Raw genomic sequence first — 26,144 nt, 5'->3', positions numbered from 1 at the left:
AATTTACATGATAAACATTTTACAGGCACAATGCCTCCTTCTGTATACTTACTGGTGCCTAGGAACTGTTTAACCAGTATGTACCTGTTAGGCTATGTGCGCACGGTGCTTTTTTTGACGCTGTGTTTTTGTGCGTTTTTGGCCGCTAAAAACGCACAAAATGCATAAAAATGCACCCGTGGCAAAAACGCACAAAAAACGCATCGGTAAAAACACGTGTTTTTACCGCGTTTTGGTGCGTTTTTGGCTGCGTTTTGCTGCGTTTTTGATCTCTGCGGTTTTCTGCGTTTTTCCAATGCATTGCACACAGAAAAATGCAGGAAAAAATTGACATGTCCATTTTTATTTTTTATTTTTTTTTAAGCTCAAAAACGCAGCTTAAAAAAAAAGTTGTGTGCGGTCAGCAAAAATGAAAACTCATAGACTTTGCTGGGAAAGCAAAATCATGCAGTTTTGAGCACAAAAACGCACCCGAAAAACACACTGTGCGCACATAGTCTTACACTTCTGCCAATCAGAGACGACAAAGCTGCCGATAAGGAGCTCTGGGATAGGCATTCCTTATTTATTTGGCAGTCTTTACGTTCCGTACAGCTTAGGTTCTGTTCGCATATGCAACATAAGTCACAACACTGTGCCGGATCCGTCATATGGTTGATATATACAGCCCTATAGACTCTATTACCTTGGAGTGTCCATACACACTAAATATATGTCGGCTGATCTTGCTGAGTTTATCTGATTATCCATTGTGCTTGAGTGTGTCCAGACAAACCCCATGTAGCAGAAGTCAAGTAGAAAGAAGAAGTAGTCATTAGTGATAAGCGAAACCCCCCCCCCCTCCCCAATGTTCGCTGTTTCGGAGACTCGCCCGAACGTTTTGTATTGTTCGGGTTCTGAGATAACGCGAACTTGCGTCCGAACACCGAACTTGGACTTTACAGTTATGTGATGGGGTAGGGGGCTGTAAAATAAGAATATCGTTAATAATAAGCATTGTCATTATACTTACAGTACCCGCGACGCGTCCTGCACTCTGTCTCCCGTCGCTCCTGGTTCCGATCATCGCTGTGCCCTCCTGGTAACCAGCACTGACTATAGGACCTTCCATGACGTCATACCCATGTGACCAGTCACGTCTGAATGTTGTATTTCCTCATTGGTTACAGACCGGTCACATGGCTATGACGTCATGCTAGGTCCTGTCACTGCATCTCGCCAGTACAAGGTGCTCGCCCGAGCATCTCAGTACTCAGTATACTCGGCGAGTGCCGTGTACCGGCGAGATGGTCGGGCACATGCTCGGCTCCCCCTCCCTGCATGTTGGCGCTCTTTACAGAATCAGCCGACATGCAGGGATTGGCTGCCACAGCCGGTTATTAGCGGCATTGGGAATCAGGTGATCTGAGTTCACTGTTGCTATAGTAACCCGCTCGTTAGGTAACTATGGCAAGGGTGGCAGTGGGGATGTCACCGCTTACCAACCCGCAGCTTCTGCTCACTCATTGAGTGATTAGACTGCACGGGGAGGAGCAGCGTTTTTCCTCCCCCGTGCTTTGTGATATAGCAGAGCTGCATGGGTTGAAGAAGAAAGACAGAAGATCAGGATCGTGGAGGGGTGAGAGGGAGTAATAAATATGGAGTCCCTAAGTGTGTCTGTGTATTTATTTCTAATAACGTACTTTTTCTCTGTATGGTGTTTTGTTTTGTTTTTTAACCCTTTGTTGGAGATTCATAATGGCCGGGTCAAACTTGCTTGACATTAAGAATCTCTAGCTTAATACTAGTTAGTAAAACAAAGCTGGTATTAACCCCTTATTACCCAGCGTGCCACCCGGCACAAGGGCCACTGGAAGAGTTGGATACAGTGCCAGAAGATGGCGCTTCTATGAAAGCGCCATTTTCTAGGGCGGCTGTGGACCGCAATTCGCAGCGGGGGGGCCCAGAAAGCTTAGGTCAACCTGCGCTGCTGATTCCAATCCCCAGCTGCCAAGTTTTACCTGGCTGGACAAAAAAATTGGGCGAAGCCCACGTCTTTTTTTCATTTTTTTTTTTTTTTTAATTATTTCATGAAATAATTAAAAAAAGGGCTTCCCTATATTTTTGGTTCCCAGGTGGGTACACATAGGCATCTGGGGGTAGAGGCAGCCCATACCTGCCTGCTGTACCTGGCTATCATACACAAATATGGCGAAGCCCATGTCGTTTTTTTTTTTTGTTTTTTGGCAAAAAACTTAAAAAAAAAAGGATTCCCTGGATTTTGATTGCCTGACATCACAGTACTGTAAAAAATAAATAAATCATTAAAAAAAATGACGTAGCGCTCCGCAGTATTTTTGATTCTCAGCGCAAAGCAGACGGCTAGGGGCTGCCACCCTCATCTGCGGGATTTACCTTGGTTGACGATGAAAATACAGGGAAGCCCATTAATTTTTTTTTATTTTTTTTTTAAATAATTAAAAAAAAAAATGCTTGGGCTCCCGCCGTATTTTGATCGCCAGTCAGGTAAAGCCAGGCAGCTTGGGGCTGGGATTCTCCGCAGCCGCCCCTGAAAATGGCGCATTGTTTCTTAGCGCAATTTCCAGGCGCTTTACCCGGCTCGTCCAACGGCCATGATGGTGGTGGCTCACTGGGTAATAAAGGCGTTAATACCAGCTTTGTATTCTCAGATGGTACTAAGCTCGAAATTCATGGTGTCACGCCAAATTAGACATGGCCACCATGAATTTCTAGGAAACCGTAAAATTCAACACAACACAGAGAATTTTTTTTTTATTAGAAATAAAACAAAAAAAAACATTTAGAGACTTCATCATTATTATAAAAAAAGTCCTTAGTCCGACGTAATCCACTTGCTCAGCATTGTCAAGTCAGCTTCATCACTGTGCACAGACAGTGTCTATACACAGTGAGAAGCACAGAGAGCCATGTCAGGTCTGCTACATCGCTCTGGACAGAGTGATGAAGCAGACGCTGACAGTGAGGGGATGATTGCACTTGCGTCTCGCATTGCATCACCCCACTCTCCTGACAGCAGCGCCTCAGCTGTGGAAATACATGCAGCTGACCCGCTGCCGTCGGGAGATTGTGCTCAGTGATGCGATGATCCTTTCGTCATGGCTCACCAGGACCTTTGATGACATCATACCCACGTGACCAGTCTGTAGCCAATGAGGTAATCCTACATTCACAGGTGACTGGTGGTCACATGGGTTTGACGTCACGGTCACATCAGGTCCTTTTAGCCAGAGGTGCTTACCGGGGGGAACAGCAATGATCGGACGGATGCGGAAGCCGAAGCGCCGGAAGACAGAGTCTCTGGAACGCGTCGCGGGACTGGTATGCATGATCGTAATGTTTTTTTAATAATGTGCTTTTTTTTTTTTTTATACAGCCCCTGGACCAGAACTGTAACACTAACATCCTAGAAAGCATGTGTTCAGTACGGACACCGGACTTTGCAGTTCGGTTTTGCCCATCCCTAGTAGACATGTTAGATTTCAACTTGTCGGATCTTTTCTTTCTGCGACAGATAAGCTGTCGCCAGAGAAGTTGTATGTAGTCCATCAGCCTGTCTAAATAGACTGGCAAACACCGGATGAATGACTAAAACTCACGCAGCCTTACAAATCAACATTATAGGCAGCACTTACTGTGTAAACCTACCCTGTGCTGCCGAGAACATGATAGTCTACGGGCACAGAACAATTATTCACATTCAAGATTTCTCACGAGCTGCGCCACTGCTCTGGAACACACTACCAAGAGAAATCCGATTAATTCCCAACATCCACACCTTTAAGCGGGCCCTAAAAACGCATTTCTTTAGACTAGCCTATCACCTCACCACCCTGATCTAATCTAGACCCTTTCTGCCGTTCAAAACATTTACTTACAGTTCTCGTCCCCTGTACCTGTAGAAATTCTCACCGACGGGTTCATGCAGCTGCTTTTGAATACCCTATTTGATGGCTGGACCATGTATGACAAGCTTTCCCCCCCCCCCATTCACCTTTTGTGTCTCCCCTATTTACTCATAGACTGTAAGCTTACGAGCAGGGCCCTCACTCCTCCTGGTATCTTAATTTTGTTATTTTGTATTGTCTCATATTGTCTGTACATGTCCCCTCTTAATTGTAAAGCGCTGCGGAATATGTTGGCGCTATAGAAATAAAACATTATTATTACATAGACCATTTGGTTTCTGTGAACCGGCAAGTAACAACTGGCCATAATTTAATGTATTAATTAAAAATATTCATAACTAATATATAATTATAAATTAATAATTTGCCAGCCTGAATTTCCTGTGTAAACCCAACATTACTCCACTCTCCTCAGAGAACACTTTAGCATTCATGCGTATGGAATGTAGGGAGATTAGCCAACAGTTATGTTAAGCGTATAGACAGCTTTATCTTTTCTCCATCTCTCTAAGGCTGGAAAAAAACATGACCTAACCTAAAACATAATGATTTGTACCACTGTTCATAGGCAGAAAGCTGCCAATCAGATCTCATGAATATGGAAGACTACATGGCTGCAGGTTTAGTAGCCCTCTAGTGATAATTTCTTGCTAATAAAAGTGATTTTTATCAAAATTACAGCAAGCATTCCAGTAAGTGACACATCACTGGAATCAGACCAACCAAAGTCTTAACGCACAACGAAAATATAAATAGTACAACAGGTAGGGCGTAATACCGGGGAAACAATAACTATGGACCTAAGCTCTAGTGAGTGGGACGGATGGACACCTTCTGCACTCACCTGCCGCTGACCCTACGCTCCTAACCAGGCCCTATATAACCTCCTCAACGATCGCTGAACAGGAACCTGAGACCCTAAGAAAAACCCTGTAGTGGCCCTGACTAGTGTGTTGGCTGGTGGCAGACGCTAGCTCCTCCGCTGCACTAATACACACAGGGAAAGGAAAGACGAACAGGGGAAAACAACAGAGGATAAAGTCCAAATGCAGGAACAAGCCTTCACAGGTCCTTTCACCAGTTCGGCCAGAGAACAAATGGCTTTGTATCTTCAGCAGGGATTGCTGGGTAACACCTCTATTTAAACTGAAGGGTATGACTATAAGGCTATGTGCGCACGTTGCGTAAATTCATGCAGTTACGCTGCGCTTTGCAGCGCAGCGTAACTGCATGCGTCCTGCGTCCCCTGCACAGTCTATGGAGATTGTGCAGGGGCCGTGCGCACGTGGCGTCTCAGAGCGCAGCGCTTCGGCTACTGCCGAAGCGCTGCGCAAAAAGAAGTGACATGTCACTTCTTCCGTGCGCTTTGCCGGCAGCTCCTGCTCTGTCTATGGCAGGAGCTGCAGGCAGAGCGCACGTTCTCGCCGGCACCATGCGCTTCAGAACGGAGCTTTTCAGCTGCGCTCTGAAGCGCACCTTTTACGGTGCTGGGCTAGTACGCAACGTGCGCACATACCCTAAAGCTACTGCAGCTGAAGCGCTCAGCTAGAGACTTCTGGAGAAGCTGCCAGCAGAAAAAACTGACATTAACCACTTAGGTACTGAAGGAAACAAAACCACATTTAAATGTGGATAACCTTGACAAGATGAGAGGCTGTCACTAGTCTCCAAAGACAGGGAGACAACTGTTACAGCTGCTCTCAGATTACGTGGCAAAAACCTGGTGACAGATTCCCTTTAGGCCAATCACTAAAGCTGATTTGTCAGAGAAATGACAAGTCTTCTTTGCATTTTAATTTTCTTTGTGGAACACCTAAAGTGTCCTTAATACAACTGTGAGGAAATGAAATCTGAGCCATTTGTGTTATGCATCCTCCTCAGCAGCGTCTGTTATTAGAGAATTTGTTTAACTTGTCGTACAATCCTCCCCTCCCTCTCCAGTCATTGATCTTTAGGTAATGGATCCTCTTATAGGCCGTATTGTACTCTTACTGACCATCCTCCATACTTTGGAACTCTGCCCAGGAATTTTTATTGATTGATGTCCATTAAGATAAATGAAATCAGGTTAGAGTATTAGATAAAAGAAGAGTAGATGGCGTGTTTATGGCAGGAAATGCACTTCTGCTGCGAAGTTCACACATCCAGAGTAACGCATTTTAAATATTTGAAATTGTTTTAAAAGCCAACTTTTTAGATTGTGCAGAACCAGTTTTACGAGCGCATGAAAACTCGGGCAAGTCTCCTCTGCAAATTGCAGACATGATTCTGGGTGGAACTCCGTGTGACCTTCCAAATATTGGACAAGTGCAGGAGCTGCCAGCCAGTCACATGCGCTATTCTGGTTCCTGCCCGCCATTCACATGCGCTATTTTGGTCCCTGCCCGCCAGTCACATGCACTATTCTGGTCCCTGCCAGCCAGTCACATGCGCTATTCTGGTCCCTGCCAGCCAGTCACATGCGCTATTCTGGTCCCTGCCAGCCAGTCACATGCGCTATTCTGGTTCCTGCCCGCCATTCACATGCGCTATTCTGGTTCCTGCCCGCCAGTCACATGCACTATTCTGGTCCCTGCCAGTCATTCACATGCACTATTCTGGTCCCTGCCAGCCATTCACATGCCCTATTCTGGTCCGTAAATCAGACCAAAGTAGGACATGCTGCAACTTTTTTTTTTTTCTTTTTTTCTAAGGAGCGGTCGGATCAAAACAAAGCTGCTGTGTGCTCTATGAAAAAGCTGCCGATTGAGACATTGGCATCTGAAATCTGACGTAAGCAATCAACATCTCCCCTGATTATCTGGCAACCAGTGCGTCCATACATATTCGACCACTGGCTGACTCCATTAATATTAGCAGGTTCCGTGACATAAGTCTGTATATGGTGGATGTAAGATTGCTGGTTAATACTGATGAAATTGGTGGTTTTGTGCAATATTAGTCCAATGTATATAACCAGCTTAAGAACAACCAGTAGGCGGCATCTTGTTGACCGTTTTCAGGTAGAATACAATTCATAAAGTGTAACTTGTCCAGAATTTTTCATAATTTTTACACACTGCATATGTAGTGTGTTGCAGGGCAGTAGACATTGGCGAGGTGTTGACTTCAGATGCCCCGGCACACTACATGAAATACACAGCCCTGACTGGGTATGTGAACTTTTGTTGTGTGGGCCGTTCATCCTTGGTATACCGCATGCTGACACTGATTTCGGCTTGTCAGGACCAGTTGATGACTCAGGAAACCACCAATCCATTTTAAACAATAACTTTTTACTTAACAATTCCTCAGCAATTAAGTCAAACATGAGAAAGCGGGCAAGAACTTCTAGATTGTTTCTTCCGTACAAAGCATTTTAACACAGTCTCAGTTCTCACTGGGTTGCATCCGTTCCTACTGGTCCTGTGAGTTCCAATGCAACCTAGTCCACCACAATAGTAGAAATTGTGACAGTCACTTCCCTTTCTATGGCTCCACATCTCTTTAGAGGAGGGTTCATGGGGGTTTTGCCACTATGGTGGAGCAGAGACAAGGCTCTTTAGACACTTGGTGGGAGATTCCACCAGGGTAATCTGACTACAGTAACATGCTAGTTAGGATTAACCCATTATCTTGACTGCTAGGGACCTGGCCACTAGAGTCCTGTCCTCTGGCTTCCTCAGTCCTGGGCTATTCCTTTCAAAGGTTGGTCTCTAACCTCACTGTTTCTGCTCCAGCCAATACTCGAGGATCACGCTGTCTGCTTTCTGGTCACCTACCTCCTCCTGCCAAAAGTCACCAACTGCATACAGCCTTGACAGCCTTCAGACTGTTCGTTTGTGTCTGTTGCATACTGGGTCTTCACTAACTTTCTAGAAGTAACTGTCTTTCCCTATCAACTAACTCATCCAATTGTGATCTAGTCCCAAAACTTAACTATTACTGACCCAAAATCTGACAAACACATATGCAATGTTATATATTATACACTACATATTACAGGTTACATTACACAAGAACACATTACATTACAATCCACATGACACAAAATTTCCAAGAGAGAACATTAATCACATTACACTACACAACGCGATTTGTGTCTGCAGAGGCAGGAACGCGATAGCAACAGTCCATCACTCTTACAGATAGAGTAAAGGTAAATTTCCTGAGAATTTGTCTATGGATTAGTTAGCCAAATAATGTAATATTCCTGAAAGCCTTTAGTGGACATGGCAAGTTAAATGAAAACATAGTATAAGCCAATTACCAATTTTTCTGACCCAATTGTACCCTTTATATTGACCCCCTTATGAGGGTGACGCCGAAACGTGCGCGTTGGGGTTTGGCGTCATATGTGACCGCAGGTCCTCTCTGTCCAGGTATTTATCTTTTTTTCCTTTTATGGTCTATCATATCGTATCTTTCATTTCACTACAACCACTACATTTTGTCACTTGGTGCATTTCTGACCATGGTATGCTAAAGGCATGAGTGCTTGATTTCTTTGGCATACCATTGTTGTGTACATGCTCCATGTTGTGCTCTCGCTATTGCTCTGACAGCATTTTTCTAATACCTGGTGGATTAGCATGCTAATATTATATTATCTGGTTACCCCAGTCAAGTAATTTTCATTATATTGCTATATATGTACCATGTGATATGGTTATTGTTACACCTCAAAATTTAGAGCTGTGTGACCTATTAGTCCAATTCATCTGCTCATGTGTTTTATGCTTTTCCCTCTGCATTTTTTCTGGTCACTAATTATCATTTTACATGCCTTTTGTCATTACATACCTTCCCTGGACTGACTTCTTTATATATTGCTGAGTACCTGTGTTCTGCTACTATGCCCTTTAAATCACATGCGATTCCCTCCTTTTTTTTCTTTTTGTGGTCTAAACTGCTGGTTGTGGTGGTCATTATTTTTAACCAATAATTATCATTGCTTTTGACCTCATCTGTTCTCCATAGAATTTTCTTTGTCGCTCTATTGGGAGACCCAGACAATTGGGTGTATAGCTACTGCCTCCGGAGGCCACACAAAGTATTACACTTAAAAGTGTAAGGCCCCTCCCCTACTGCCTATACACCCCCCGTGGGATCACGGGCTCCTCAGTTTTCATGCTTTGTGCGAAGGAGGCTAACATCCACGCATAGCTCCACTGTTTAGTCAGCAGCAGCTGCTGACTTTGTCGGATGGAAGAAAAGAGGGCCCATACTAGGGCCCCCAGCATGCTCCCTTCTCACCCCACTTTTGTTGGCGGTGTTTGTTAAGGTTGAGGTACCCATTGCGGGTACGGAGGCTGGAGCCGACATGCTGCTTTCCTTCCCCATCCCCTTAGGGCTCTGGGTGAAGTGGGATCCTATCGGTCTCCAAGCACAGGAGACCGTGCTCCGTCCACAGCCCCTGGGAATCTGCTGGACGTGGAGATGAGTATCGTCAGGGACAGGCCCTGCTACATTAAGGTACTCTGGGTCCCCGTACAGATCGCGCACACACACCAGCATTGCTGGGTGTGTTAGTGCGCCGGGGACAGCAGCGCGGCGCGCTGGTGCTTTACTCACTGCAGCTTTGCTGAGTGAGTTTCTGTATTAGGAACTGCCGCGCCGGCCGCTGCTGGCGGTTTTTTACACTGCGGTGCGGCTGGGACTTGTGGTGCGCCGGGGACTTCCGCGCTGGCCGTGCTTATACGACGGCCGCGCTTATAAATCGAGTCCCCGGCTTTTGCGGCCTAGTTCCGTTTCGTTCCCGCCCCCAGGCCTGCCAGTCAGGGGAAGGGCGGGACGCTGGTCAGAACGTCAGCGCCGAGGGCTGGAGTCTGCTTAGCATACTCCAACCCTCCTCACTAGCCACAGTGGGACGCTGGTTTCCCGCACTTTGTCTGGGGCACGCCCACGGCCCGCCCCTCTTCACAGGACGCCGGCAGCCATTCCTGTTTGCAGTCTGAGTGGAGAAGGGACACGAGCTCTGGGAGACCCAGGCACGGGATTCTGGCGGTCACACACCCGCTTTTCAGCGGGCGGTAAGCAGCCCTCGAGGGCTCACCCCACTAGTGCCGCAGTGTTCATTTGTACTTTATGCTTGTATGCTATACATTGCATTGTACGGTCGCTATTCTTGGCTATATACCCTCCTAGATTGCTAGACAACAGCATGTCGTCCGCAAAAAGCAAAGGGGCCAAGACACAGGCTTTCTATGCTACTTGTACCGCATGTAAGGCTGTTCTACCGGCAGGTGCCACTGACCCCCATTGTGTGCAATGTTCGGCCCCTGTAGCACTTGCTCAGCCGGGGCCTCTGCTAGAGGTGGCCCAAGGAGAACCACCTGTGAACACTGTCCAGGTGGCAGGGACGGAGTTTGCAGTTTTTGCTGATAAACTGTCGGTGACTATGTCTAAAATCCTTGAGACTTTGCAGTCCAGACCGGTAACTCAGACCATGGGCACTGTTGATTCAATGCTCCCTGGTTCCCCTCTTTTGGAACACATCCGTGCTCCGGGGGGGTCCCATGCATCCCGGGGTGATGGCTCTGACACGGACGACAGTCCCAGACAGCCTAAGCGAGCTCGCTATGAGCGACCCTCGACTTCATCACACTGGTCAGGGTCCCAGCAGGAAGGCTCTCTGTTTGATGAGACAGAGGTTGCTGATCAGGATTCTGATCCTGAGACCGCTCTCAATCTGGATACACCTGATGGGGACGCAATGGTGAATGATCTCATAGCGTCCATCAATAAAATGTTGGATATGTCTCCCACAGCTCCTCCAGTGGAGGAGTCAGCTTCACAGCAGGAGAAATTCCATTTCAGGTATCCTAAGCGTAAATTGAGTACTTTTCTGGACCACTCTGACTTTAGAGAGTCAGTCCAGAAACACCGAGCTTATCCAGATAAGCGTTTCTCCAAACGTCTTAAGGATACACGTTATCCCTTTCCCCCTGACGTGGTCAAAGGCTGGACCCAGTGTCCAAAGGTGGATCCCCCAATCTCCAGGCTTGCGGCTAGATCCATAGTTGCAGTGGAAGATGGGGCTTCACTTAAAGATGCCACTGACAGACAGATGGAGCTCTGGTTGAAATCCATCTATGAAGCTATCGGCGCGTCGTTTGCTCCAGCATTCGCAGCCGTATGGGCACTCCAAGCTATTTCAGCTGGTTTGGCGCAGATTGACACTGTCACATGTACATCTGTTCCGCAAGTAGCGTCCTTAACCTCTCAAATGTCTGCATTTGCGTCTTACGCTATTAATGCTGTCCTGGACTCTACAAGCCGTACGGCAGTGGCGTCCGCCAACTCCGTGGTTTTACGCAGAGCATTGTGGTTAAGGGAATGGAAGGCAGATTCTGCTTCCAAGAAGTGCTTAACCAGTTTGCCATTTTCTGGTGACAGACTGTTTGGTGAGAGATTGGATGAAATCATTAAACAGTCCAAGGGTAAGGATTCATCCTTACCTCAGCCCAGACCAAATAAACCCCAACAGAGGAAGGGACAGTCGAGGTTTCGGTCCTTTCGAGGCTCGGGCAGGTCCCAATTCTCCTCGTCCAAAAGGACTCAAAAGGATCAGAGGAGCTCAGATTCTTGGCGGACCCAGTCACGCCCAAAGAAAGCAGCCGGAGGAACCGCTACCAAAGCGGCTTCCTCATGACTTTCGGCCTCCTCTCTCCGCATCCTCGGTCGGTGGCAGGCTCTCCCGCTTTGGCGACATTTGGCTGCCACATGTCAAGGACCGTTGGGTGAGAGACATTCTGTCTCACGGGTACAGGATAGAGTTCAGTTCTCGTCCTCCAACTCGATTCTTCAGAACTTCTCCGCCTCCCGGCCGAGCCAATGCTCTTCTGCAGGCGGTGTGCTCTTTAAAGGCAGAAGGAGTGGTGATCCCTGTTCCTCTTCAGGAGCAAGGTCACGGTTTTTACTCCAATTTGTTTGTGGTGCCAAAAAAGGACGGGTCTTTCCGTCCTGTTCTGGACCTAAAACTGCTCAACAAGCATGTGAAAACCAGGCGGTTCCGGATGGAATCCCTCCGCTCCGTCATCGCCTCAATGTCTCAAGGAGATTTCCTAGCATCAATAGACATCAAAGATGCTTATCTCCACGTACCGATTGCTCCAGAACACCAGCGTTTTCTACGCTTCGTTATAGGAGACGAACACCTTCAGTTCGTAGCCCTGCCTTTCGGTCTGGCGACAGCCCCAAGGGCCTTCACCAAGGTCATGGCAGCAGTAGTAGCAGTCCTGCACTCTCAGGGTCACTCTGTGATCCCTTACTTGGACGATCTACTTGTCAAGGCACCCTCTCAAGAGGCATGCCAACACAGCCTGAACGTTGCGCTGGAGACTCTCCAGAGTTTCGGGTGGATCATCAACTTTTCAAAGTCAAATCTGACCCCAACCCAATCGATAACATACCTTGGCATGGAGTTTCATACTCTATCAGCGATAGTGATGCTTCCGCTGGACAAACAGCGTTCCCTACAGACAGGGGTGCAATCTCTCCTTCAGGGCCAGTCGCATCCCTTGAGACGCCTCATGCACTTCCTGGGGAAGATGGTAGCAGCAATGGAGGCAGTCCCTTTCGCGCAGTTTCATCTGCGTCCATTACAATGGGACATTCTCCGCCAATGGGACGGGAAGTCGAAGTCCCTGGACAGGAACGTCTCCCTTTCTCAGGCGGCCAAGGATTCTCTTCAGTGGTGGCTTCTTCCCACCTCATTGTCAATAGGAAAGTCTTTCCTACCCCCATCCTGGGCGGTGGTCACAACGGACGCGAGTCTATCAGGGTGGGGAGCAGTTTTTCTCCACCACAGGGCTCAAGGTACGTGGACTCAACAAGAGTCCACACTTCAGATCAATGTTCTGGAAATCAGAGCAGTGTATCTTGCCCTACAAGCCTTCCAGCAGTGGCTAGAAGGCAAGCAGATCCGAATTCAGTCGGACAACTCCACAGCGGTGGCATACATCAACCACCAAGGAGGGACACGCAGTCGGCAAGCCTTCCAGGAAGTCCGGCGGATTCTGACGTGGGTGGAAGACACGGCATCCACCATATCCGCAGTTCACATCCCGGGCGTAGAAAACTGGGAAGCAGACTTCCTCAGTCGCCAGGGTATGGACGCAGGGGAATGGTCTCTTCACCCGGACGTGTTTTCAGGAGATCTGTCGCCGCTGGGGGAGGCCGGACGTCGACCTAATGGCGTCTCGGCACAACAACAAGGTCCCAGCTTTTATGGCACGGTCTCACGATCACCGAGCTCTGGCGGCGGACGCCTTAGTTCAAGATTGGTCGCAGTTCCGGCTGCCTTATGTGTTCCCACCTCTGGCGCTGTTGCCCAGAGTGCTACGCAAGATCAGGTCCGACTGCCGCCGCGCCCTCCTCGTCGCTCCAGACTGGCCAAGGAGGTCGTGGTACCCGGATCTGTGGCATCTCACGGTAGGACAACCGTGGGCAATACCAGACCGGCCAGACTTGCTGTCTCAAGGGCCGTTTTTCCATCAGAATTCTGCGGCCCTGAGCCTGACTGTGTGGCCATTGAGTCCTGGATCCTAGCGTCTTCAGGACTATCTCAAGAGGTCATTGCCACCATGAGACAGGCTAGGAAACTATCCTCTGCCAAGATCTACCACAGGACGTGGAAGATATTCTTAACTTGGTGCTCTGCTCAGGAAGTTTCTCCCTGGCCATTTGCTTTGCCTACCTTTCTTTCCTTCCTGCAATCCGGGTTGGAAAAAGGTCTGTCGCTCGGCTCCCTTAAGGGACAAGTCTCTGCGCGATCTGTATTCTTTCAGAAGCGCCTAGCACGACTTCCTCAGGTACGCACGTTCCTGCAAGGGGTTTGTCATATCGTCCCTCCTTACAAGCGGCCGTTAGAGCCCTGGGATCTGAACAGGGTTCTAATTGCTCTCCAGAAGCCGCCTTTCGAGCCTTTGAGGGATGTTTCCCTGTCTCGCCTTTCACAGAAAGTGGCCTTTCTAGTAGCGGTCACATCTCTTCGGAGAGTGTCCGAGCTAGCAGCGCTGTCATGCAAATCTCCCTTCCTGGTGTTTCACCAGGACAAGGTGGTTCTGCGCCCGATTCCGGAGTTTCTCCCTAAGGTGGTATCCCCCTTTCATCTCAATCAGGATATCTCCTTACCTTCTTTGTGTCCTCGTCCAGTTCATCAATGTGAAAAGGATTTGCATTTGTTGGATCTGGTGAGAGCACTCAGAATCTACATTTCCCGCACGGCACCTCTGCGCCGCTCGGATGCACTCTTTGTCCTTGTCGCCGGCCAGCGTAAAGGGTTGCAGGCTTCCAAATCCACCCTGGCTCGGTGGATCAAGGAACCAATTCTTGAAGGCTACCGTTCTGCGGGGCTTCCGGTTCCATCAGGGCTGAAGGCCCATTCTACCAGAGCCGTGGGTGCGTCCTGGGCATTACGGCACCAGGCTACGGCTCAGCAAGTGTGCCAGGCGGCTACCTGGTCGAGTCTGCACACTTTTACCAAGCATTATCAGGTGCATACCTATGCTTCGGCGGACGCCAGCCTAGGTAGACAAGTCCTTCAGGCGGCGATTGCTCACCTGTAGAAAAGGGCCGTTTTTTATGGCCCTATCACGAGGTATTATTTTACCCACCCAGGGATTGCTTTTGGACATCCCAATTGTCTGGGTCTCCCAATAGAGCGACAAAGAAGAAGGGAATTTTGTTTACTTACCGTAAATTCCTTTTCTTCTAGCTCTAATTGGGAGACCCAGCACCCGCCCCTGTTTTTTTGTATACACATGTTGTTCATGTTGAATGGTTTCAGTTCTCCGATATTTCTTCGGATTGAATTTGCTTAAACCAGTTTATTGGCTTTCCTCCTTCTTGCTTTTGCACCAAAACTGGGGATCCCGTGAGAGCACGGGGGGTGTATAGGCAGTAGGGGAGGGGCCTTACACTTTTAAGTGTAATACTTTGTGTGGCCTCCGGAGGCAGTAGCTATACACCCAATTGTCTGGGTCTCCCAATTAGAGCTAGAAGAAAAGGAATTTACGGTAAGTAAACAAAATTCCCTTCTTTTTCTACATTTCTGTGTCCCTTTATACAATGCTTCAATACATTTGCACAAAACTACAGTATAGTCTGTGAATAGAGATATGTCCTAGTGTAATGCAATTCTGTAATATGGTTGGGGTGTATGTGATTTTCTTAGCCAAAACAGAGTCAGAAAATGAGTGTAATCACATGAAACAGCTGTTTCTTGTTCACTTATCCATGTCTCTGTTCCTCATGGGATGACCAAATAAAATTGCCATTTTTACTTATGTACCACTGGTGATCGCTTTCTGTAGTTCCTGTTCTCCATTCTACTTACATCAAGCATTATTCTTCTCAAGCAGAGCAAGTTTTAATCTGTTCCAATTTTTTATTTATTTTTTTTGCTGGATTTCGATTCCTTAATTGTTGGGATGTGGGTGTGACAGCAGTGCCAACATTTTCTTGTCATTTGTTTTTTTTCTTATATTTATGTGTTGTTTTTTTTTCCTTAGGCTATTTTCATGATTCCATCAAACCCACCACCAACTCTTCGGAAGCCAGAAAATTGGTCTAAACCATTCATAGACTTTATTAACCAGTGTCTTGTCAAAAATCCAGAAGCGCGAGCAAGTGCAACAGAACTGCTACAGGTAAAATCCTATTGATTTCTAAATGTATATAGTCCGCTTACATTTCAGTACAATTCGGCCACATCTCCGTCAGACTTGGGTCCCACCATTCATGAGTTACTGTTCCGAATGTCCAACAGGAAACCCCTGAAGTGTTGTAAACCTGCTTTTAGAGGAGGTTCAGGAGGCTTAAGCAGCACCTAGTAGGTTTGCCAACTACTGGTGGTCTCCTTGTTCTTCCAGGAGCTTCTCAGACATTCCAGAAGTGTTGGCACATGTGCCCAAATGTATTATTTCATAACTAGTAATGAGCAGACTTGCAGATAACTGGGACCGGTTATCTGGTCTTTAAAATTCGCTTTCGGGCCGGATTTCAGTCCTCATATAAGTCTATTGCTTTCGGGCCGCGCAATTACTTGTGGGGCCCTGTATTACATTCATAGAATATGCACTGCTTTCCCCACCCACCGGCGCCTGTGATTGATTGCAGTCAGACGCACCCCTACACTGAGTGGCAGTGTATCAGCTAACTGCTTCAAATCACAGGCGCTATCTGCGTTGATCGTGGTATAAAAATAAATAAATATAAAAATTGACGTAGGGCCCCCCTATTATGATACCCAGCACAGATAAAGCATACGGCTACAGGCGGCAGCCCCCAGGCGTGCACTTATCTTGCTGTATATCAAAATAAGAAGAAACACATGCTGTTTTTTTTTTTTATTTAATTATTTAAATAATTAAAAACTGACATGCGGTCCCCCTTCCCACCCCCCAATTTTGATACTCCGCCATGATAAAGCCTGACAACTGGGGACTGGTGTTCTTAGGCTGGGGAGACCCATGCTTATTAGGCTGCCCACCAGCCTAAAAATAGCAGCCTGCAGCCACCCAAAATTGTCGCGTCCATTAGATGAGACAATCCCAGCACTTTACCCGGCTCTTCACGATTGCCCTGGTGCGGTGGCAATCGGGATAATAAGGGGTTAATAACAGCCCACAGCTGCCACTAAGCCCTAGATTAGTAATGTGAGCCGTCTATGAGACCCCCCATTACTAATCTGTAAGGGAAACTAAATAAACACAAATACCGAAAAGATCGTTTATTTGAAATATATAAATAAATAAATATATATAATATGTATGTATATGTGTATAAATAAAATACAGCAACCTCTTTCCCCTCTTTATTAATCCCAAAAAGACCCTTGAAGTTCCCGCTAAAACACATTATGTCCCACGACGTTCCTGGCTTTGCTCCATCTGAGTCTGGAGAGACCGAAAACATGTCTGATCTCTCCAGGCTCCGGCAATCACTGACAAGGGAGACTTGGCTAGCAGCAGTCACGTCACTCAGTTCAGCACAGGTCATACCCATGTTCCCACGGTATGACCTTTGGGGACGTGAGTACCGCACTCTGGCTTAAAGTGCGGGGTCGTGCCCCACACCCCATCAGTCCTCTAACACTAACAGTGGCAACTGGGAGGCAGGGAGTGTAGGGCTGCCCCGTATTCCCCAACTCCTGGCCAGCACTGTTAGTGTTAAAAGGCTGGTGGGGCGTGGCCTCGTACTTTAAGGGTGACAGTGCCACCGACCAGGAGGAGGGGGTGCAGGGCATGGCCCTGCACTTTAAGCCAGAGTGCTTCAGGTCACCAGAGGTCATATCGTGGGAACCTGGGTATGACCTCCAGTGAACTGAGTGACGTCACTGCAGCTAGCCAAGTCCCACTTGTCAGTGTTTCTTGGAGCCTGGCGAGGTCAGACATGTTTTGAGTCTCTCCAGGCTCGGATGTAGCAGAGCCAGAACCGTCCTGGGACGTCGTGGATAAGCGGGAACTTCAAGGGTCTTTTTGGGGTTAATAAAGAGGGGAAAGAGGGTGTTGTATTTTATTTAAAATAAAGGATTTTTCTCTGTTTTGTGTTTTTATTTATTTTTACTTATAGGATTAGGCATGGGGGGTGTCATAGACCCATGCCCATCACTAATTTTGGGCTTGATGACAGTTGTGTGCTGTCATTAACTCCTTTATTACCCCAATTGCCACTGCACCTTGCAGTTGTGAAGAGCCAAGTAAAGCACCAGGATTGTCGAGTCTAATGGAAGCGACAATCCTGGGCGGCTGCAGGCTGCAATTTTTAGGCTGGGGTAACCCAATAAGCATGGACCTCCCCAGCCTGAGAATACCAGCCCCCAGCTGTTGGGCTTTATCATGGCTGGGTATCAAAATTGGGGGGGGGACTGCACGCCGTTATTTTTAATTATTTAAATAATTAAAAAAACACGGTATTCCTCTTATTTTGATACACAGCCAAGATCAGAGCATGGCTGGGAGCTGCAGCCTGTAGCCATATGCTTTCTGTGCTGGGTGTCATAATATGGGGGATCCTACGCCAATAATTTTTATTTATTTTTACACTACGATACTGAACCGCAGACAGGGTCTGTGATTGGTTGCAGTCAGACACAGTCATACAGGCTGGTGGCGTGTCTGAATGCAACCTACCACAGACACCAGGAAGGCCGGTGGGTGGGGAAAGCAGTGCATATGGATAATAAATGATGAGCGTCCCAGGAAGTAAAGGAGAGGCAGCCAGAGCAGTGTACTGCTGCACCGGAGCCTTCATAAGTATGAATCTTGCTTCCTTTATTATTTTCTTTATTTTCCATTTATTTATTTATTTTTTTATTTCCTAAGTGCCAGATCCTTTTTGAAACCATCGGATCCAGACTTTTACAGTCCGGGTCCGCCCATCACTATTCATAAGCTCTAGGAGTAAACTGGGGAATAAAAAAAAATAATGCTACTTCGAACTTATAAGTCTGTTCCTTTTAATTGCACAATGTGTGTCTTTTAATTGCTTTTCCATCATAAATGCGACCCTTCCGGTTGGGTCCTCTCAGAACGAGGATTTCCCTTCATGAGGATTCCTCTTCGTGTTTTTACTTCTGAGGAAAGAAAATGGTCATGCACTCCGCAGGTTGAGGAAAGACGTGATTTTAAAAAACTAGGACATGATGTGGTGGGAATAGTTTGTGCTGTAAATATTTTTCTGAATTATTTATTGACCTGAGATTTGGCCTCTGCCAAACACAACACATATTAAATGCACACTGAAGAAACCAAGTGTTATGTGTTAATGCATTGGCTGTACGACTATTTGTGTTTTCCCAGAGGTCTCACTGGTGTAACGTCACTAGGATTAGGCCTTGTTCTCCTACAACCAGTGGAATGCTCCACTACGGCCAAGACCAAAACACTTTGTTATGCAGAGCACAAAAAGATGGCGCATAACACAACACTATATATCAATTTTACCCAAGCTGTAAAAATGAGAATGCCAGAATTGTCATACTTCATTATTATTAGGTTTAATATTCGAGTTGGACTGGGTCCTGCAAATTGAGTTACAGCATCGTCCATGACAGTAACATGTATCTGCAGGACAGGAACCATAAGAGCTGATTTTTACCTCCCTGTGGTTCTTCTTTTAGTTAGCCAGTCTGGTGAGACATCAAGTATGTGACACACCGCAACGATTACGTTGTACCAGACCAGCTAATCAAAAGACGTGTTGGCATGCCGTCAGGTAACAGTTGGTTGTCAGGGCTCCGTCCAGCAGACATATTACTGTTGTGGAAAACCAAACGAATCGTGCTGAATTTATTTGCATAAACTCTATGTAAAATATAAAGTTCTAAGCTCCATCTTAGGCCTCTTTCACACGTCCGTGAAAAACCACGCACGTTTTTCACGGACGTGTCAAAGGTGCGTTTTGTTTATGGGCTACGTGTGTAATCCGTGACAACACACGGAGAACAGGAACTTTCTACTCACCTGTCCCTGGCGTCGCTGTCCGTGGTGCTGATCTTCAGTCTCCGGTCCTGCCGACTCCCCGCTGCTGCTGCTTCCGGCCGCAGTGAAGCGAATATTCAATTAGCATAATGAGCGGCGGTCGGCAGCAAGTGACAGCAGCGGCAGAGACTGCAGGGCTGGAGAAGATGAGTAAAGGTTTGTTTTTTTTTTTCCCACACACACGTCTTCTCTCCGGTGCGTGTCACACAGAACACATCCGTGTGGTCCGTGTGTGTTACGTGTGACACTGAGACACGTGCGTGTGAAGGGGGCCTTATGGTGGTTGAATACATGCGGAAATGGATATTGGAAAACTGGATTAACCTGCAGTTCCTTCAAAAGCCCAGGGCATTTGGGCATTGGCTAAATGCTTTATTGGCCCTTTAAAGTGAATCTGTCAGCAGATTTTGCTATCTCATCTGAAAGCAGCATGATGTAGGCAGAGATTCAGACTCCAATGATCTATCACATAGACTACTGGGTGCAGCCGTTCTGACACAATTTGCATTTTTAGCTTAAGGAGTACTTCACACACAGCGAGATTGCTACTGAGATCGCTGCTGAGTCACGTTTTTTGTGACCTCATTAGCGATCTCGCTGTGTTTGACACTGAGCAGCGATCTGGCCCCTGCTGTGAGATCGCTGCTCGTTACACACAGCCCTGGTTTGTTTTTTTATTGTTGCTCTCCCGCTGATAAGCACACATCGCTGTGTGTGACAGCGAGAGAGCAACAATCCTGAATGTGAAGGGAGCAGGAGCCGGCGTCTGACAGCCTGCGGTAAGCTGTAACCAAGGTAAACATCGGGTAACCAAGGTGGTTACCCGATATTTACCCTAGTTACCAGCGTCTGCAGCTCTCACGCTGCCAGTGCCGGCTCCTGCTCCCTGCACACGCTAAGTTAAGCGGTGTGAGCTGGTAACTAAGGTAAACATCGGGTAACCATACCCGATGTTTACCTTAGTTACCAGTGTCCGCAGCTTCCAGACGCCAGCTCCGTGCAAGCGCAGCGTCGCTTGCACGTCGCTGCTGGCTGGGGGCTGGTCACTGGTCGCTGGTGAGATCTGACTGTTTGACAGCTCACCAGCGACCATGTAGAGATGCAGCAGCAATCCTGACCAGGTCAGATCGCTGGTGGGATCGCTGCTGCGTCGCTAAAGTGTGAAGGTACCCTTAGTCATGTAGCAGAGTCCACTCACGCCAGGCTCTCAGTAGAGATTGTCCATTTGACTGTGAGGTGTCAGTCACAGAAGGGGGCGTGCCGGACAACATGGCACAAGCCAGCGAGTCATAGCAATGATAGGCTGCTAAAGCAAGCAAATAAACAAAAGATCGGACTGTGACAACACAGGCATGCCTGAACTTTCCATGGTAACCCTTGCAGCATGCTGGCTTTAGCTTACAGTATATAGCAAAACCTGCTGACAGATTCCCTTTACGAGGCCAGAAGTCTGTGCGTGCGATTGGCCTGGAGCAGAGCAACATGATTACAGAAATACAACCACGACCTACCTGGAAGAGGACGCCAAGTACCAAAGGTATTGCTGCAGAGAATAACGGGTAAATTACATACAATTTTGAGAAACCTTTATGTGTATTACGTGTATTTAAAGTTTGAAAATGTAGTCGATGTTCTTTCTAGCAGCTTTTTTGGGATGGCGAGCCTCATATTGATTTTATTTATAATGTAAAATATATTTTCCATCATCCCAGCACCCATTTGTTAAAACAACCAAAGGAGCATCCATTTTGAAACACCTCATAAATGAATCAATGGAGGCAAAGATCAAACGTAGTGAATTACAGCAATGTGAGATGGAACCAGAAGAGGACGAGAACGCGGTTGGTAATTCTTAATGTTTTTACAGGGCCTGTTTCATGTAGTACACAGCATATTTATCGGGAGTGTATACACGTTATTAACACACTACCTACAATAACACCTGGAAAGCCAATGGAGTTATGTTAAAGGGAATTGATCATCAGGTTTTTTCTACCCCCATCTGAGCATGTATGATTTAGGGACAGAGACCCTGATTCCAGTAATGTAATTACTGGGCTGATTGCTGCAGTTTTGATTAAATCCCTGTTTTATCTGCTGCAGATCTATCAGATCTTGGAATGCAGCGCTCTGTATAACCCCGCCCACACCACTGATTGACAGCTTTCAGTGTACACTGTGCATGGGTAGAGAGCTGTTAATGACTGCAGGGGGCAGGGTTTTGTAGAGGTCATGAATATTGAGGAGTACCTGGCAGAAGGTTTGCTAGTTGTCTAGTAATAATCTCCTGCAGATAAAACAGTGATTTTATCAAAACTGAAGCAAACAACCCAGAAAGTGATACATCACTGGAATCAGGGTCTCTGTCTCTATATTATGCTGCTCCCAGATTACGTAGCAAAAATCTGGTGACCGATTCCCTTTAAGGTTTTTCATTTGTTTTTGTTTTTTTTTTACTTTTGTTAGTCTGTTTTATTTCTGACAGAGAACAGGTGAATCTTTCAATTGTAGTTTTTCTTTGTAAGTTCTATTAGTGGCTTTGTCATCCAAACACTGATACAAACTACTGAGGTGTGAATGAGGCCTTACAAGAGGAAATCTGAACATGATTTAAAACATCAGTCCACTGCCTGTATATTGTGTGTAGTTAAAAACTCAGAAATCTGAGAACGAAGGGGGTCATGGATTTCTATTTTTTGGGGATATTGTGTCACCGCCCGGGTAGATGTTTTAGGGAACCGGAGAGAGTCTTAATATTTTGGAGTTATTTGAAGAAAGGTGTAGGCAAATATGATCTCCATTTGTGTACTAATAGTACTAATTGAGTCAGGATTGCTGGGGCCAGGGAATATAATGTTACCCATTAAATTTGTGAGAAATGATATTTATTTAGATCTACTTTTTTTTTTTTTTCTTATTTTGGATTTTATTAGGGGGATGGAGGGATAGGTGACAGAATAGGGGAAAGGCAAAGTATGAAGTTTTGTGGTTTGTAAGTGATTTTGGAAATGGAACTGGTAAAATAATTATCCTAGTTTTTTATTGCTCAGAAAATGCAAATAAATACAAAGTCAAATAAAAAACCCTAAAGTAATAAAGAAAAAAAATTCCCGTGGGTTCTTATCACTTCTTTAAAGCCCCCATAAACAAAATATTGTTTGGCCAACCGCTACCTCTCTCTCTCTCGAGATTCCTATAAACAGGAACATTCGACTCTGTGGAGCGCTCCTGTGTTCTCTGAAATAGCGGCTGTCAGACTCCTGATAATGGTGTATCTCACATAGAACAAACAGATCGGACATCGGAAATCTGATCTGCTTTATCCTTCTTTCCTCCAACCTCATCTAAGGAGAGGAGAAGAGTTGGGAGGCCCCTATATACATTAATCTCTCAGCAGACCCCGCCTCATCTCTGCAGGTTTGCCTCACGGTAGTCTAAAGTGCATGGACACTTTAACGAAAATCTATCAGCACAGCATGACTGTTCAAGCCCAGTACAGGCGCTTGGTGCACCCTTAGAGTGGCCAAACGGTTAAGGGCACCTTCCCACCCACTTGTTTTCCCTTTAACCCCACTCCCTCATCTTTGCTTGACAACTTTAGCAAATAAGCAGGTGGGAAGGTGCCTAGAAATGTTTGTCCACACCAAGGGTGCACCAAGTGCCTGAACTTAGTTTATGCAATCATTTTGTGCTGACAGTCCCTTTTAAATCTAGGACCCTTTACGATACATTCTTTGCTACAATAATAACTGCATTTTCTATCAAAATAGTCATCACACACTGAATATTTTTATCAGGCTGCAACCCCTTTAAATAAGAGGGATTGTGCCATCCCACCACTACCTGGAATCAAAATGAGCGACCTAAGAAATATACTTGACCACTGATCCTCACAATATAAGTCCTTTAGCTAAGCATGAAGTGTTCAATTTCTATACTAGAATGTGGTTTTAAAGTTTTTATTAGTGGAATTTTTTTGTCTCTTTTTAAGGACGAGGATGATGTTGATGCTGGCACTATGGTTCAGGCTCGAAAATTAGAATTTAACACCATGCAGGAGTTCGGCACTATGGGTGAAGGGGCTGACGGAACAATGGTGGATAATGAACGCTTAGAAACACAGCTTGGCACCATGTTAATAAACAAGGAGGATGAAGACGAGGAGGCAGAGTCTGGTACCATGAAGCGTAAGTTACCGTATTTTTCGGACTATAAGACGCACCCTGGTTTTAGAGGCGGAAAATGGGAAAATAAAACTTTTAGCAAAAAATGTGGTCATGACACACTGATATGGGGCGAGGATCTGCTGCTGACACTGTTATGGGGGTAATGTCCCCTAATTCTCTACTAAGGTACCCCATCCTGGTAATGATCCTCCTGCCTTGTATATGATCCTGCTATAAACCCCCATCCTGCTCCTATACCAGCATCCTGCTCATATTCCCCCATCCTGCTCATATACTCCCATCCTGTTCATATACTCCGATCCTATTGATATACCCCCATCCTATTGGTATACCCCCCATCCTGCTCATATTCCCCCATCCATCCTGCTCATATACTCCCATCCTGTTCATATACCCCCATCCTGCCTGCTCATATACTCCCATCCTGCTCATATACCCCCATCCTGTTCATATACCCCCCATCCATCCTGCTATATGCCCCCATCGTGCTCATATACCATCCTGGTATATGGCCTGTATCCTATAGCACAGAGAAAAAAATAAACGTTTTATACTCACCTGTTCCTCACTCCCTGCAGCACCGATCATCTTCCTCTCTGCACCACTGACCTGCGTGTGTGGAGCCGTTCCCCTGCTGCATCGCGATGTCTTCCTGTCTGTGCCGATCAGCTGATCAGCTCAGCACAGATCAGCTGACCGGCACAGACAGGAAGACATCGCGTGCTGCAGGGGGACGGCTCCACACACGGGGACGGGTGAGTGTACTGATTCACTGCACCCCGCGCTGATGATGACGCGCGGGGAGCAGTGAATACAGCCGCACATGATCACTCCAGGCTGTAATTGCCAGGGGTGATCATGCGGACCGGCTCTTTACTATGCGCGCGTCCCAGCTCATCCTCCCGCCCACCTGTCAGCGCCGGCTTCTGCGCTGAGAAATGGGCGGGAGGATAGGCATGCATACGTAATGAGCGGGACCACATGGTCACGGCAGGCGCTGCTACTGCCTGCTCGTGCCCCCGATGACCCGCTCCACCGCAGCACCCTCATTCCCGGCCGCAGCCCTATAGTCAGACCATAAGACGCACCCCCAACTTTCCCCCAACATTTGGGGGAAAAAAAGTGCGTTTTATGGTCCGGAAAAATACGGTATTCCATCCAATGAATAATTTTTGATTTAATTGATACCTCTTGTATGGTATTGAATTGAAAACTACACACAGAAGTACCCGCCCCAGGACGCACTCCCAATATATTAGTCGCTAGAAGTATGTTCTCCTGTTGAATGGCTGATCATGCAATTCTATAGATTTTCCTTGGCTTGTGATTGGTCAAGAAGGCTTGGACCCATTTGTTCACATACACGTTTGTGGGTCCAGATGTGATTTAACTCATCATCCCCAAGGTAATCTAACAGTACAGTGTTTGCTTGAAACTAATTTAGGCCGAATGCCTTCCTTACATGTCTGATAATTAATAGTTCTGCAGGGATATTGCGTATGTGCATTCATGTGCCAAATCTACTCACTAATAGTTTACCAACCACAACGCATTTCGCATTTGTATAAACATGTGGAGGTTGCAAATCCATTGTATTGCTGACAAAAAGGTTCTATTTTTCAATGGTCCAAGGAGCGTTAAAATAAATGTTTGTATATTTGACTTAGCTGTAGACGCCTGCCAACTTGCCTTAAGGGGCAGATGGGGCAGATGGCCAGGAAACTGTGCCAGCAGTGTCCACACATCAATGAAGTGATTCAGCTTCCAGTACAAAACTTCTATTGAAGATTAAAGTTGCACAATATATTTAAAAGGGCTTTTCTCCTAGTGCTGATTTTAATGAAGAGTTGTACTACTGTTATGGAAACTTACAAGTAAGGTCCTTTTGACTCCTAAAGATCTCTTGAGCTGGCTTTAGGGATTTTACAACCTGCGAAGTGTGGTGTACTTAGCAACGTTGGCCCTCGTGCTTTTGACACGTGTACAATCCCTAGTACATTGACTGGGTAGTGTTGTTTGGGCATCTTAGAGAACTGTTATAGTGCCCGACTCATACAATTACTGACTGTATATATATATATATATATATATATATATATATGTATGTGTGTGTGTGTGTGTGTGTGTGTGTGTGTGTATATATATATATATATATATATATATATATGTATGTATGTATGTATGTATGTATGTATGTATGTATGTATGTGTATGTGTGTATATGTATATAGGCCATAGGCAGCACAGGGGAATGTATGCAATCCATAGGGGGCCATAGGCAGCACAGGGGAATGTATGCAATCCATAGGGGGCCATAGGCAGCACAGGGGAATGTATTATATATATTATATTCCCCTGTGCTGCCTATGGCCCCCTATGGATTGCATACATTCCCCTGTGCTGCCTATGGCCCCCTATGGATTGCATACATTCCCCTGTGCTGCCTATGGCCCCCTATGGATTGCACGCGTTCCCCTGTGCTGCCTATGGTCCCCTATGGATTGCACACGTTCCCCTGTGCTGTCTATGGCCCCATATGGATTGCATATGTTCCCCTGTGCTGC

The 26,144-nt window shown here is 46.5% G+C and overlaps 1 protein-coding gene across 1 annotated transcript in view; it reads left to right on the top strand.

Annotated features, from left to right (window-relative positions):
* The window catches only part of LOC142311524 (serine/threonine-protein kinase 4-like), a 90,628-nt gene that overhangs the window by 48,891 nt on the left and 15,593 nt on the right, over window positions 1-26,144 (top strand). The window contains exons 7-9 of the mRNA XM_075350032.1: window positions 15,422-15,559; window positions 21,106-21,234; window positions 23,385-23,580. Of these exons, the coding sequence (XP_075206147.1) occupies window positions 15,422-15,559; window positions 21,106-21,234; window positions 23,385-23,580 (463 nt within the window). The remainder of the gene's footprint in view (window positions 1-15,421; window positions 15,560-21,105; window positions 21,235-23,384; window positions 23,581-26,144) is intronic.

Source organism: Anomaloglossus baeobatrachus, chromosome 5, assembly GCF_048569485.1.
Source record: "Anomaloglossus baeobatrachus isolate aAnoBae1 chromosome 5, aAnoBae1.hap1, whole genome shotgun sequence".
Taxonomy (NCBI): Eukaryota; Metazoa; Chordata; class Amphibia; order Anura; family Aromobatidae; genus Anomaloglossus; species Anomaloglossus baeobatrachus.
Note: the sequence above shows the minus strand (reverse complement) of the source record. Positions and strands in the feature narration are given on the sequence as shown.